Genomic DNA, 16,109 nt, shown 5'->3' on the forward strand with positions numbered 1-16,109 from the left:
TATAAATAAGAGTTTGATTTTTGTTGGCATACATTTTCTGTCCTATGTGGTGATGAATGTGACAATGAATCATTTAGTATGACTGCAACTAAATACAGTCAGCACAAGAACCATTGATTAATGCACCAGTAGCATATTCTTTTTGCACCATGGTTAATCTTAGACCAATTAATACCAGTGAGTACATTTGCCAATACCAACTGCTTGCAACTTCAATTGAGAGCAAAATGTTCTGAATAAATCATTGTATAATTGCATCCTTTAAGGGTGAAATTGAAAGAGGATGTTTCAAATGTGCCATTATTCTCTTTAAAATTAGCTACATCAAGCCTATGTGAAAATGAATTAATTAATTTATGAATTAATCAATAAGACTCATTTAAGATATATATTTTTTCTACCTCCACATCTTCACTATGTGCTGTTTGTCATGTTCCTTTCTGCCCTGAACATGCAGCCCGTCCATCACTCCACGCCAACAGATCCACTACAAGCCCTGCCTTGATGTGTTGCCACAACAACAGGTGAAACAGCCACCCATCTTTTACAACATGCGCGAGTCACTGGGACTTCTTCCTGAAGGTTTTTTTTTTTCCTTTTCCTGCGACAGTCCCTTATCTTTTCATCTTGTGTAAGTGGATTTGTGTATAGGGTTTATGTAAGAGATGACAGGAGTTACAGTGGGAAGCTCGTCTGTTATGATTTGCACTGCATGGTGCATTGGAGTATTTAGTCAATTTCTGCAAAATCTTAAAATGTTTCAAGGGTAAAAAAGATACACATTTGAAGAGTTACCCAAGGGATTTTTACTTTGCTTTCTCTAAACTATTTTGGATGAATGTGAAAGACTCTTGGAGGTAGGAATAATAAGCAGCTGGAAAGAACATGCAAATGTTTAGGACATGCAATAGAAAACTGATTATATCGCACATTGTATAAAAAGACTTCCTTGTTTCTCATGAGCTGACATTAAATCAGACTGAACTTGTCTCGTGTTAGGTGACTCAGAACAACTCAAGTCATTTCCATTTGCTAAATTTCAGAATAATGGGAGAGACAGTTTGAGACATGTTTAACCTTCTTCAAAGTTAGAAGTTTACATATTAGTATTTGTTTTTCTGAGTAGCCATTCCTCCTAACAGAGCCGGTGTATATGACTCAGATGAGAGTCTCCTAGCTCATACAAATCTATTGAGCTCTGCACACCAAATCATTGTTTTTGTCTACTTTCAGCCACTTTGTAACTAAAATTTGTCCATTTGTAACACCCCTTTTTTTCCCGGGCTTTAACTTCCTGGCTGATGCCTTGAGATATTTATTGCTTTAATATTTCTGCAGCGAACAGCCACATGTGAGGTTGGCACCCCCATGCCAAATTTTTGGGGTGGTGTTCTCAGACGTCCAAGCTTCCCCCTTTTTACTTCAAATGTAACAATGATCTATATGGCCATACAGTTAAGTTTTAGTTTAATTAGGCCACAAGACGTGTCTTCCAGAAATTATGGTCTTTTACAAACCATATTATTGCGTTTTATTTTGCTTTTCGGATAATGGATTCTTCCTCACTGAGTGGCTTTTCAGTCCATATTAGACTGTCGATATGTAGACCGTGTGAGAAATGAAATGATCTTGTGGGCTCCCTGCTGGCCTAGGGGTGCCTGGTTTGGTCTGCATGTGGCGCTGGTCAGCCCTGAACCCTGCACAATATTAATTTCTTACAACCTCCTCTTTGGAAAAGATGCACCATGTTGCAGATCAGCAGAAACCCTGGTGTTTTGCACCTTATTTCATGAACATAACAGCAGGCACACTTTCAGAAAGTTGAGAAAGGGGTGGCAACATGACGACCGCTGATAACCCTGGAGTGGCTCATCCAAAAGCTAAAACCCATGGCCAAGGGTTAGTTTAAAAGACCAATGTAATGCCTAAAAGCTGCACTCTTTTTGCAAAAGAAAAATTGACATAAACCCTGAATAAAGTAAAAGTAAATCATTTTTTAGCAAATAGTTATTCTCTGTTTTAAATTCACATGAATAAATAACATTCTGCACAAGTAATTGTTTGGTGAGGGATGTTTTAGCCAATTTGTAGAGGTTGCAGCTCTTTTGCTCCCACCCCACTTCCACCCTCAGTGGTGCCACTGGACACAAAATGGACTCAGGAATTCTTAATGACAAACTGATTGCTTTTATTTGCTCTCAGTGCTACAAAGCTTGTTGCATGGGGATGGAAGCCCCTTGTGCCTCATGATAAAAATGCATGGAATCAGCACAAGACATGTCCTGCGTGACATTACAACAATGGTTGTCGTCTCATGTGGGGGCTACATAGCTACAACACTGAAGAAACATGAGCTTGTACATTGAGAAGGAATATCTCAGGCCTGTTGTCTGCTGTATTTATACACAATCATCCTAAAACATTCTGTCCCTGATTTAAAAGTCTGTTTTTTTTGTCACCCTTTTTTTCCTTCTTCTTTTTGCTGCTCTGCACAGTTTGTGGACATTTGTCTTTCTGCTGCAACACATTTTGCAGAAGTAAAAACACATCTATGTGCTCATGGTCTGTGGAATTTGCACTTTATGATCTTCTTGAATGCATTTTGGAAGTCTTTGTTAAAATAGGCATATATAATAGGGTTCAGGAGGGAGTTCGAGTAGCCTAGCCAGTTAATAACGGCGCCCAGCCAGTCGGGCATGTAGCAACTTTCCGCGCAGAAAGGCAGGACCAGTGCCACGATGAAAAACGGCAGCCAGCACACAATGAACGTCCCCATGATGATCCCCAGCGTCTTCACAGTTTTGCGCTCCCTGGAGAGCGCAAGCTTCCTCTTTGCTCCCGAGTTCCTCTCGTTCATGTTCTCATATCCGTGAGAGGATGACTGAGGGGTGTTGGGCAGAGGCAGGTGCGTCTTGGAGTTACTAATAACTTCTATAATCTCTAGCGACTCGCCCTCGTCTCCGTGCTTCACCGCGCCGTTTACGCACGGAGAGCTTGATTTGGACTCGTGACAGCGCCTCCAGCCTTTGCCGCGCGTCTCTCCGTTGCTTTTCTTGTGGAAGATTGCCGGAGATACGGCCAAACACTTGTCTGAAACTTTCGCAGTTTCGGGTTTCTTCACCGTCTTTCGAATCCGAAACCGAGCGGCCTTGAATATTCGGCCGTACAAGACCAACATGAGGATGAGGGGAATGTAAAAAGCCCCGAAGGTGGAATAGATTGTGTAGCCCGGGTCCTGGCTGATCATGCATGCGTCTGGGTTCGCTCTGTCCTCGGCGCTCCTCCATCCTAACATAGGCGGGATGGAGATGGAGAAGCCGATCAGCCAAGTTGCGGAAATCAGGAGCGCAGCTCGTTTGGGTGTTCGTTTATTTACATAATCAATAGGGTCTGTTATGGCCCAGTACCTGTCCAAGGCGATTGCGCACAGATGCAGGATGGAAGATGTGCAGCACAACACATCCAAGGAGATGAATAAGTCACAGATCTCCTGCCCCAAAGTCCATTTATTTAGAACCTGGTAGAGGGCTGCCATAGGTAGGACCAACACCGACACCATGAGGTCTGTTACGGCCAAAGATCCAATCAGGTAGTTTGCCACATTCTGGAGAGATCTCTCCAGGGCGATGGCTGCCACGACGCACGCGTTGCCAAATATTGAGCAGAGGATGAGGGCCCCCAGGAGCAAAGAGGTGATTATCTGATAAGCCAGTACAAGATCGGGCGGAAACCCAGAACCCGTTGCGTTGTTTCCTCCGATCCAGTCTGCAACCACGTCCATCCCTTCTGGGTAACCGCCGGTGGCGTTGCTGTCATTGCTGCTCGTTAGAAAATCCATGTCTTCGCACTCAGAGCGCAACTTTTCTACAGCAGCTGGCGATGTGCAAGTTTAAAAGATAGGGAGAAGGCAGTCAGCTGCTTACACAGCTGCTGCCGCTGCCGTGCGTTTTATGGTGTCCATCGGAGTTCCCGCTGTCGCTCTCAGGACGCATGACGCAGTGTTTGTGAGTATGCATGAGCGTGTGTGGGTGTGTGTGCGTGTGTGTGTATGTGTGTGTCTGTGTGTGGGTGTGTGTGTAGGGGTCAGCCCATGTGTGTAGCGGACAGCCAGGTGTGCACTGGTGCTGCGAATCATCTGAGCTTGATGAGTCCGTGAATTCATTTATACCAACTGCACTTGGTATACGTCAGACCGGGAGGAGTTCACCCGGGAGTTTTCTGCTGCTGCGCTCCCTCAATGCTTCACTTTTCGCTGACAAGCGAGGAGGACACGCTCCTTTCGTTCGGCGTTATTTTACCCTGTATTAATAATTATAGAAATACATAATAGCGCCGGTAACAGGACTAATACATTAAAACCGGTTTGTTTATATTGGAAGTCAGTCTAATCTGGAAGGATCTTATTTTCTCTTAAAGTACTGCATCATTAAATTGAAGCAGTTTCTCAAAATGCTTGCCCATGGAGCTTACAGGTGATGTGCTGAATTTTGAAACACAGAAGGACAAGAAGTTCAATTTCAACGTGCGCGGACAGTGGAAATTGTAGTTCAGGACCACGAAACTCTCCTTCAGTGGGCCAGACAGGAACGCTGCTGCCATCTGCTGTCCACTTCCCATAGTGCACCGACTGCTCTGAGAGCGGTTTCGGTTAGACGAATGGTTGATCTCTCGACTGAGAGGACAGTCTGGCTCTCTCCTTTTTAGTGAATATGTTTACTGCGAGCTTAAAATTGGATTTGATCAAAAAACAAACCCACAGAACAACATATTCGTTCTTGTTTAGCTGTTGTTTAAATAATACGTGCAGCAGAGTCCAGTTATTAAAACACCTTCGTGTAATGAAAATAATGTCACAGAATGTCATTGGTGCTCGTTAGAAAATCCATGTCTTCCCAGTCAGAGGGCAACTTTTCCACAGCAGCTGGTGATGTGTAAGTTTAGAGAAATAAGGAGAAGGCAGTCAGAAATCTTTACTGTAATGGTATAATGCTTGCCTATTTTTTTCATGGCCTTTCAAGCCTCGAGTTTATCTTTCCTGATAGTGTTCTTAGAATTTCTTTGCTATTCTTGCTGCATTTTTTGTAAATTGAGTTTTAAAGAGATAATACATTTATCCACAAACGTAAGGCGCCATTGAACAAACCCGTTCGACAATTTTTATGCATAAATGCAAATTTCAAGGCTTTATCCTTGATATCGGTGCAACTGATAAATCAAATAGTATACCTTTTATCAAATTTCCATTTTCATTGCAAAAACCCATTTAACTTTTAACATTTTGCCACCTTACAGTCATAAAATTCAATATATTCTGCTGAGATTGTAACAAATAAACACAAGATCAAAGAAGCAGGATAAAGCAGGATCAAAGAGGCAGCCAAGGGTTCCATGGTGGTTCTGGAGGAGCTGCCACAATTAGGGAAACTGTCACTGAGCATCAACCTGAACACATAGACCTGGTGGAGGCAGCATCATGCCACAGGAAAGCTTACCAGAGTTCATGGTAAAATGGATGGAGATAAACAGAAGGCAACTGGGGGAGAAAACGGCTGCAAGACACTTGCGACTGAGGCACATGTTCACTTTACAGCAGGACATAGACCTTAAACATACAGCCAGAGCTGGATTGGTTTGCAAAGCTTATCCAAGTGTTATAATGGTCCAGCCAAGGTCAAATTAAGAATTTGTGGCAAGACTTGAAATTTGATGCAAGGCAGAATGAGCAAGAATTCACATCCCAAAAAACTTGCAATTATAATTGCAGCAAAAATGGGTTCTGCAAAGTATTAACTTGGGGTCACACTAAAATATCTTATTTGTAAGATATTTTAAAACTATGTCTGATTTTCCTTCCATATAACTATCATCCACTACTTTCTGTTAGAATAGAATAGAATAGAATAGAATAGAATAGAATAGAATAGAATAACATAGAAACATCATTCATTTTCTCTCAGTGGGGAAATTAATTTTTATCAGCAGCAAAGTGGCAAGTCAAAGCATGCAGATTCATACAAAAGGTACAATATAAAAACAAAAAATAAGAACAAGAGACCATAAAGTAAATTCGACAAATTTACAAAATAAGAAAAATACTGTTCAGCCATTAAGAACGGCATGTCTAATTCAAAGAAATGTGCAACCAAGTAGGATAATTTAAATACTGTACAACAGGTGGATGTATATTTGGGCATGGAAAACAATAGACTATTTATAAAAATGAAACAAAATGTACATATAACAGCCAGAATATAAACACTTAATGAGTTTGTTGGGAGCAGATGTCTAACAGCTGCTGGGAGGAAGGATCTGCGATAATGTGCCTTTGTGCTCCTCGGATGCAGCAGTCTGTCACTGAAGGGGCTCTTCCGTCATGTGACAGGTTTCATGTTTGGTATGGGTGGTGGGCGTTAGTCCATGACATGCAATAATAATAATAATACAGTGAAATTTGTGATTTCAATGTAACTTGATCTAAATAGGTTCCAGGGGTGTGAATACTTTTTGCAAGGCACTGTATCAAACAGTGAGAGAAAAGCTGACGCAGTGTTATTTAACGTTATGGCTCTGGCTTTTTCACCTAATTTTTGTGAGTTTTGTCGACCCATAATGGTGAGCTTTCTATAGGTTGAACAGCACTATAGTGAGGCCACGAACAGAGCACCTATTGTAATGGGGCTCAGAAAGGGGACTTTGTCACTGTCAACAGTGTGGAATGCCCCAGGGGGGCTCGGATTGGTAGGACAGGCCAGGCCAGGCCAGAGAGCTTCATTGCTCATCTGCTCTGAACTAGAACACTCTCTGTAGCTCGTGGATGAAATGCTTGAAAGTACCTGCAGAAGACGTGGGAAGCTGAAGCAAGGGTGAGTGATGTGTGAGAGGGGATAAGACCTGTTTAGTTGGTTGTAGTTACATCCCATGTGCTTCTGCTAAACACGGACAAGCTTTAAATCTCCACAATGAGCTCCTGGACGGGAGCGTCTGTTGTCGGTGGCACTGGCAGAAACAGGGGAAACGAAGAGCCCGGTGACGATAACAGCAGGACTGAGGGTCACGATCAACGGATGAAGGCGACCAGACCTTGGCCGAGGGGCGCAGATCAAGCTGGGGATCACCTGGTGAGACCCGCGCTGTCAGGGAGAAAGGCACGCAGAAAGACCTGCCCTGAGGAAACACAAGGAGGAAGAGGGGAAATAAACCAAGAGAGGGATGAGGAGAGAGACTTCAGAGGCAAATGCAGAGGACAAGAACCGCCTGGAAGGATGGAGACAGTGTGTGCAGATGAAGCCCAAGACGGGCCAAGAAGAGGAACCTCTGAATGCCTTTCTAGCGCTAACTCTGACACGCAGTTAAATAGCACTTCAGAAGCTGGGGAACCTTCAAACCACTCGGAGGGGCCGCGCACAAATTCCAGATCACAAACTACTGGATTTACTCAGACTACAACAACCCATTTGAGCTCTCAGTCGGGTCGCCCCGCTGTTCACAGCAGATTTACCCATCCGTCATCACGGGCCCCTTTATCCAGAGATTCAGATCCACTCCGGGCAGAATCGAGAGCAGGGGCAGGCTCAGGGCCGCCTTCACAAAACCAATCAAGTCACACGCACGTCTCAGAGTCAGAGAATGAAGAAGAGGACGATAGGAATGATGAGGACAGCGCCGAAGACGGAGAGGAAGAAGGCAGCGCCGTGGTCGAAGTGACAGGTTGGGCCGCGGACTCGACGGAGCCACCGCTGTGTATCCCTTCAGCAGAGAGGAGGATGAGTAAAAGAGAGAAGAGCAGGATTAAAAGTCTGAGAAGGAGGCAGAGGTGGAGGGAGAGATGGAGACCGAGTCAGCAGCAGGAGAGCGCACAGGTAAATCCCACTTTGGTTACAGTAATCAGGCCTCTTTTATCGAATGTTCTCCGAGCAAGTTCATAATTTCGATGTACTAAAAGAATGAAAGAATCGTTGTATCTAAAAAAATCTTCTCCCTCCTGCTGTCCAGTCGGTGCTACATTTATGCACCACAATCATTTACTGTCTATTCCACATGAAAAAAAATGTTTTTAACTTGAGGCTGACACAGTTTATAAAGGCTGGACACACATTGGACAATTATGAAAGAAGAGACTTGGCAACATCAAGACATTGGAATTAGGAGGAAATAGTGAATTAGCTGACAAATCAAACTGCAGCACAATACACATAATTATTTATTAAGGTATTCCAACTTCAGATTAGTTTATAAAGCTGTTCTAATGTGTGCAAGTGCAGGATGAAAGCCTAAAGCCAAAACAAAGTGAGAGCTGTGTGGGCATACGTAGCACAGAATAGAAATTAAACCCGCTTTGCTTCTCTCCTTTCCACCGTATTTATTTTTAGAGCTTTTCAGGACACTGTGCTGCACGCATGTATGCGACTGTGTGAGCTGAATTCAGCCAGACTCCCAACACTTGACAGCCATGTCTACACCTTGCTCATTTCAATAGCCATTGTGCTTGCGTGGTTTAAAGTGGGGTTAGGTCTGAATTAGCTGCATGATGAGGCTCGGGCAGAGAGCCCTTCAAACCCGGCCAGACAAAAGAGCTGTTTCAGTTTTGATTGGTTGTTGCAGATCTGTAGTCACACTGCCAGACTAAAATTATTCTGACTGCTGTTCCAGGAAGCCTAACAGGATTGGTGGAGTCGAAAAAGTCTTGAAATATCAGTGACGCAATTTCAGAAATCGTAGACAATGATGTCGTTTTGGACACTTTGAAACAACGACTTTAAAGGAGATTCATCTTTTATTGCGGTGGCATAATCTATTACTGAATAATTTAGAAAAGTACAAACTTTAGTTTGAATGCATTTCTACAGTGGGGTAAAAAATATATATATATATTTTTTTACTAACTCAACATAGCCACACTTATTGGAATCTCCTATACTTCTTATAGATCAGGGATGTCAAAACCTTTTGTCATGGGGCCAAAGTTGTGTAGTCAAAACTACTCAAGGGAAAAAATTAAATAAAATAAAATTACCCCAAAATTATGCAGTGAAATATTTAAACTGTTGCACAAAATATTTGCTTGGAATATTTTAATTAAACAAACTAGTCAGCTTTTCTTTAAGAAAGGGGTCTGTACATCATTGTAGATAAAAACTTAAAAGGGTTTTGCATAGTTGCCTTGTTAAAATATAGCAAAAATTCTGTTGCACTGGATTAAAAAAAATGGAAATAAATGTGGTATATTCTCAACAATAAGAAGAGAAATTGAGTCTGTCTTACTTTGAAAGTGATTACTCCAATTTAGGCAATTTCAGTAAATGAATTAAAAGCAGATTTGGGTGCATCAAAGATCCTCATCCATGTTTTAAAGTGGGCTTGATTGTCTTTTCCACGTAGTCACTGTTTCACGGCTAACCCATCTCTAGTGTTTGTTGCCAGGAAAGTTCATTTTAGTCCAATCTGATCAAAGCTATTTGAGTTAAATGCCCAGTAGAGCAAAGTTTAACTTTATATTTGCGTTGGTATGACAGAAAAATCAATTTTGTCACAAAGTGACATTGTTGAAACACATAAATGCAAAACCCACAAAGAACTGGCTAAAAATTAAGAAATGGAAAGTTCTGGGTTCAGGTAAATCCCAGTCCCTGATTTCATGGAGATGATGTGGGGTGACTTCAGTCTGGTTTTACATGCAGAGCTGAAAGCGAGGAACATGAGAAACTATCCTCACGGTGACTTTAGAGTCTTGTAGATGGCTATAACAATGTCTTACTGAAGTTATTTATATCAAACAGGGTAATACCAACTATAGGGTAGGAGGTCATGACACGCTCAATTAAAAAAAGTTATATCTTTTCTTTAATGGGTAAACAAGTTTTATTTTTAGTGTTTTTTTCCTTTCTTTTCTTAGAAGTATATACATACTTTATTGCCCAAAGTATTCACTAACCTGCCTTGACTTGCATGTGAATTTAAGTGACACTCTGCTCTTAATTCATAGGGATGAATGTTTACTCTCCAGCAGGAAATCGGTTCCTAAATTCAGCCTGAGCCACAATGGATTGCTGTAGGTGAAAGCATATTCACATATCCAAAGTCCTCACCCAAACTTAATTGGAAATCTATTGCAGGTTGTGAGCACCTATGTTCAGAGATGTATCCTACCTAATCTTCCTGAGGTCATAAAGCTATTTTACAAAAATAAAGAAATAAAAATGATAGTCTCAAAAAGTGATTTTCCACTACTTTACAGTTATCTGCTATTTATGTTGGTGTGTCACACAAATCTCAAATAAAATACAATTTTGATGACTTTTGCAAGGAGCACAAGTTTGGATTTAGTTACAAAAGAAGCCTTTCACTATGATATCATGTCATTAATAATCTAATCACTGAGTCTTATGTGTTTATGGAAAAAAGTTTGAGTGTTTAGTCGAGCTAAATGTGGTCAAATCTCTGTATTATGTGATCATGAACCAGCTGTAGCCAACAAAACGCTGCCGTGTCACATCCTGCGTTGCCATGGGAGAGCGTCAGTGTCCATAATTACTTAAGAGATGTGTGTGCTCAGAGTCCTCTCCTCTCTGTGTGTTAATGGCACACCTAGAGAGGCAGAGTTGCCGCTACAAGGAAGTCCCTGGAGCTCCCCCTGGGTGAGAAAGTCGTAATTACTGTGGAAACACCCCCCAGGCTTTCTTAACGCTGAGGATCCAGACACAAATCCCCTGTAGGTCTGCAGCGACACATCTGTGTGGAGGAGGTGAGGGCGCAGGTAAAACCTTTTACCTGAGGTCTAGCCGGGAGATGGGGGGCTCAGTGTGGACTCAAGAACTAAGAAACTTACAATGCCTTACAAAAGTGTTTTAAATAAAACTCCATCCTGTAAGAATTCAGCCCACAGGCCAATTCTTAGCAGAAGAAAGTAATATTTATATAAAAATAATCTTTATTTGCCATTAAAACTTTGTAGATTCCAATGAAACTTGTCCTTTCATTGAACTCATCCCTTAAAATGAACTCATCCAAAAAAACAACCCAACAAAAGAAAACTGTACACATTGTTTATTCTTAGCTTGTTGTTTATTGTGTGTACCCTAAGCCAGAATATGTCCCAGAAATGTTTCACCATGCCAACACGCGGTGACAATAAATGGTTCTTGATTCTTAGGAAGCAGTGGGCTTTCACTGTGGTGTCCAGGGAGAAGCTCAGGGACCCAGAGTGGCAGCCTGTGGTTTTCAAACATGGAAGCGAGCAGGTCTTGCGGGTTATGCCGCTATCAGGTTTGCACATTTAGAGACTGATTTTTGTTGCTGATTCAGTTCCTTAAGCAAGTTCTGGGCCTTCCTAAGGGTTTCCTCTCAATCAGACGTGTCCAGAAAAACCCAGAAGGGAGGTGCCCTGGTGGTATCCTGAACAGATGCCCGATCCACCTCAACTGACTCCTTTCGATGCAGAGAAGCAGTGGTTCTAATTCGAGCGCCCCCTGATAACAGAGTTCCTCACCCTATCTCTAAGGCTGAGCACCCTCCAAAGAAAGCTCATTTCGACCACTTGTATCTAAAAACAGAGCTAAAAATAAGAAAATATTTCTTGAAATTAGAGTATTTTTCTTTGATTTGAGCAGGTAAATAAGACTATGGAATAAGATATTTACACTTAAAATAGGAACAACTCATCTCCATCGTCTTATTTCAAGTACAGTATAGCTAATCATCTTATTTTAGGGGTAAAAATACTCATTCCATTGGCAAATAATCTTATTTACCTGATCAAATCCAGGAGAAATACATTAATTTCAAGACAATTTTACTTATTTTTAGTTCCTTTTTTGCAGTGCATTCTTTCAGTCATGTTCCACACCTCATGACCATAGGTGAGGGTCGGAACGTAGACAGACCGATAAATCGAGAGCTTTGCTTTTTGGTTCAGCTTTTTCTTTACCACACACAGAGCGGCACCCAAAATACTGCAGATGCAGCCCCAATCCATCTGTCCATCTCTTGCTCCATCCTAACATCTGAAGAAACCACGCTGCTTAAACTCCTCTGCTTGAGGGAGTGACTAACCCCCAACCCATAGCAAACTTTCTGTTATCCATAAACCAAGTTCAAATATAAGACATAAGTATTCATATCAAATGATGCTCTCCAACAAATTATATTTGTACTCTCCAGCTAGATGTGATAAAACGCAGATGAATAGATATTCTAGCCTCTTGAACAAGCACCTCTACATTTGTATACTCACACATATTATTACTTGATAAAAAAAAGGTTAACACTCATCAAAAAGGGTGCTGAAGAGAGAAAGACAAATCACAAGAGGTTGGCAAAATGTGCTGAAATGTTTATCACCAGCTAGTAAAACATCATCCTGTGGGACAATACTGTACTGTGTGTTTGGAATTACATGTGGTGTGTTTGCACTGTATCCGCGACCTATGCCTGCAGACCTACGCCTGTGTCCAAATACGAAAATCCCTGACTTCCTGTCATTTAACTAGCTGTTCAGAATAGATCCTATGGGTGTACGGCTATCCTGACTGAAGGGCATATAATAACTGACTGTCACTGTCTTGCTTTAGAAAAGAAACAAAGAGTTAAAAATATTTTTGCTCTGATGTTGCTGTTTCTTCTTCATGCACGCAAATCAAGACAGCGCATGAAGACTGCACGCATTTCAAAATACGCATATGCACGTTTGACATGTTTACACACGTTTGATGTCACACATAAAAAGATGTTGGCTTGCGCATGCTAGGATACTGTCTTAACTCCCAAGCTTCTGCAAGCCACCCATTCTTTCTTTTAACTTTCTCCCTTTATTCCAGAGTTCAACAGAGACCCCCACCACCGGCAGCAGTTGCAGCAGCACGGAGGATGAAGAAGCCCTGAGCATGAGAGAGAAAGAAGGCTTCATCTGTGCCGTGTGCTTGGATGTGTACTTCAGTCCTTACATGTGTCACCCATGCAGTCACATCTTCTGTGAGCCCTGTCTGAGGACACTTGCAAAGAACAGCCCCACAAATACCCCCTGTCCTCTCTGCAGAACCACCATCACTCACGTCTTCTTCCAAAAGGGTTAGTCGGTGGTCAAAAAGCTCTAACGATAGGATTTGTAATCATTATCTAACTCCTCTGTGCATCGAAAAGTAATGTTCTGAAAAAACAAAGCGTTAAATGCCTGAAATGACTGATTTTTTAGTCCTCTGTTTGTTGGTAGTTAGACAGATTAGATCCGTGAGCTGCTGATTATTTAGAGGGCCCAGCTGCACATGTCCTGCAGGGAGCAGGGTAGACCTTTTGTTCAGCTCACACCAGATGAGTCACAGAGGCCGAGAGGACAAAATCAAACACAACCCAAACACTTTCATTTGGTGCACTCCAACAGACCTGAGAAGTAGTGCTTCATTTCGGTGGAACAATAGACCCAGTGATTTACCAAAACCGTACTGTAATATTTTAAATGTACATACAAATTTTTGCTAAATATTCATACTCACTATTTCATCTGACAGACCAACACAACGTAGTGCATTATTTTGTAGTGGGAAAAATGATCTGCATAAATCAATGCTTTGCAAGATAAAAATCTTAAAAGTGTGTCATGCGTATGTATTACACCCAGTATTTTTGCACATGTAGACTTTAAAGGTTTGGCTCATTCTTCTTTTCAAAATTACTCAAGTTCAAGTTAGGTTGAATGAAGGGCGAGCATCTGGGAACAGATAGTCCCCACGTCGCAGGATATCTGGAAAAAAACGAGACATTTTTATGCGGTTGTGCCTTTCAGCCACAAATAAACGGCGTTATACATCCCTTAAAACGCAGAATTTTAAAAACCCTGCTCTAAGTGGAGATTTATAAACGCTCCAGGTTTTGAGCATGCGTTTGTACATGAAGACATGGATATTAATGTCCGGTGCATCACGGCGCTGACGTCACATACGTGCAGCCATTGCCATTGTCGGTCACAGTACAGCAAAAAATTAATGACAATCAATATTGTCTTGAGTTTTATTGGCTTTATATTCTAATATGGTGTTTAAAAGAAGCTCAAGTTCTTTAACTGCCCACCAGATCAAACATCCCGGCGACATGACTCATCCCTAACAGGAAGTCGTGGTTGTTTTGAAGGATTCTGATTGGCTGACATACATTTTAGTAATAACACAAAAAACGTTGGTTTAAAAGAAGAATGAACAACTTAGGAAAATAAGAAATTAGCTTGAGATATTGTTTTATACCCAATCTGGCTTTGAACTTCTGCACAGCTTTATTCCTCACCTGCCAGTCATGCTCCTTGAACTTCATGCTGATTGAACACTTTAACCTGGCTTTAAATAATGGCATTCATTATTTAATTCCATTAGGTGATTTCTGAGAGTAATTGGATATACCATATTTTATTCATTGGTGTAAGGGTAAAGGGGTTTGAAAACATATGTATGCTGCATGTTTTTTCTTATTCCTTTTATCAATTATTGTGTGTTGTCTATCACTTAAAATACTAATCAAATTCCTTGAACTTTTTGAAGGCATCCTTTCTAATAAGTAGCCAAAGTAATCTTATGCTAATTATACAGAGATTTCATCCAATATAATATGATTCGGACAAAAACATGAATAAGTAATGAACTCTCATGATTCAGAGTGGCCTACTTTTGGATACAGAACATGAGCAGCACGGCCAGGATGAGTGTTTGGACAGCAGAAACACTAGGGGCTATTGTTAATGATTAGATGGCAAGACCAGATGATTGTGTTTATTTCTAAAGCCAAGGTCACACTGAAGGACAGGGAGAGGAACAGTACTGAAGTTAGCGATGTATCAATCTGCTCCTTATGTATTATACAAGGTTAACAGTAAAGAAGTGTAATTGTAATTCCTCGTAAGATGGTCAGTGTTCATATCATTATTATATTTTTCTCCGCAATTCAGAGCTGAACCAAACAGCAAAGACATTTTTTCCCAAGGAATACCTTTCCAGGAAGCAGAACTTTCAGAGAGCACCGTGCTCAAAGTGGCCCCTCCCAAGCTGCAGGAAGCTCTTCCGCATCTTTCGTGGCAAGTTTTTTTCTTTTTCTTTTATCAAGTATAAATAATACGTTGGAAAATGCTAGGAACGTCTTAGGTTCCTTGTATATGGCATTAAATGTGGAACATTTTGCAGCATTTTGTGATCCTCTCATATGACTCTGAACAGTTGCTTAAAGTTTCATCAGTGTGTTTGCGAGGGTTGCTGACTAAATTTTTTCTATTCCACAGAGTTGTTAATTGATTTCCCGAGGCTGTAGCGGCAGCAGCAGCAATGAATATGTAAACTGAACTATTTTGTGACAAAGTAAACATTTTTTTGTAAGGTTTAAATTTCCAAGTAAAAATAATTTCTACATTTTGTAGAAATCACCAAAAATGCCTTCAGATGTCAGATTATCTCACTTTCAACAAAATAACTACTTTCAAAATTAAAACATTTCAAGAAGAAATCAGTATAACATCTTAAATTTGTCATGTAACTCCACAAATACTGTTAGAAGCAGGTGGGGAGCCTAAATAATTACATTCACTCATGTAAGTCACACTTGTAGTGTTTTCAAATGAGCTTATATTGATTTTCTTTCTTAAATAAGGTTTCCAGAGGCAGTCAAGCCCAAGTGTTAGACGCCAGTTCCCCCACGGAGGAGAATTCCCTCTCGACACCATCGACTTCGAGGACGGCCCTAGAGGTTGGCGTTTCGACATGGACATGGTCATAATCTACATCTACTCCGTCAACTGGGTTATTGGCTTCTTCATATTCTGCTTTCTTTGCTATTTATTCTTCCCTTCCTTTTGACAATCCTATCAACAATGATGGAACAACACAGAAAAGGTGCACACTGAAGACTGATGAAGAGGAAGTTGGGGTTTAAAGATAAATTACATGCATTGTTGAAGAAGTGAAACCTGAGCAATCGGTTCTAGGCAGGTGCAATGGTGTGGTTGGGGGAAAAAACAAGCTTGTGCCAGCTTATTATCTCATTAATACGGAATTAAAACGAGGAAATTGTGTAGGCGGGATGCTTTGCCATAAAATGTTCTGTTTTTTTACTTCATGGGATCCACACATGCAGTGATTGTTCCA

General features: G+C 41.2%; 2 protein-coding genes across 2 annotated transcripts; one reads left to right on the forward strand and one right to left on the reverse strand.

Moving 5' to 3' along the window:
* Nucleotides 1–29: 29 nt before the first annotated feature.
* htr1aa (5-hydroxytryptamine (serotonin) receptor 1A a) lies at nt 30–4,148 on the reverse strand. Its single transcript, XM_012869924.3, has one exon. The coding sequence runs from the start codon at nt 3,836–3,838 to the stop codon at nt 2,558–2,560; it is 1,281 nt and encodes a 426-aa protein (XP_012725378.1). The 5' UTR covers nt 3,839–4,148; the 3' UTR covers nt 30–2,557.
* A 2,555-nt stretch (nt 4,149–6,703) lies between these two features.
* Nucleotides 6,704–15,833, forward strand: si:dkey-250l23.4. Its single transcript, XM_012869922.3, has 4 exons — nt 6,704–7,859; nt 12,813–13,062; nt 14,924–15,049; nt 15,616–15,833. The coding sequence occupies exons 1-4, from the start codon at nt 6,960–6,962 to the stop codon at nt 15,819–15,821; spliced, it is 1,482 nt and encodes a 493-aa protein (XP_012725376.2). The 5' UTR covers nt 6,704–6,959; the 3' UTR covers nt 15,822–15,833.
* The last annotated feature ends 276 nt before the right edge of the window (nt 15,834–16,109 follow it).

This window comes from Fundulus heteroclitus, chromosome 12 (assembly GCF_011125445.2).
Source record: "Fundulus heteroclitus isolate FHET01 chromosome 12, MU-UCD_Fhet_4.1, whole genome shotgun sequence".
Taxonomy (NCBI): Eukaryota; Metazoa; Chordata; class Actinopteri; order Cyprinodontiformes; family Fundulidae; genus Fundulus; species Fundulus heteroclitus.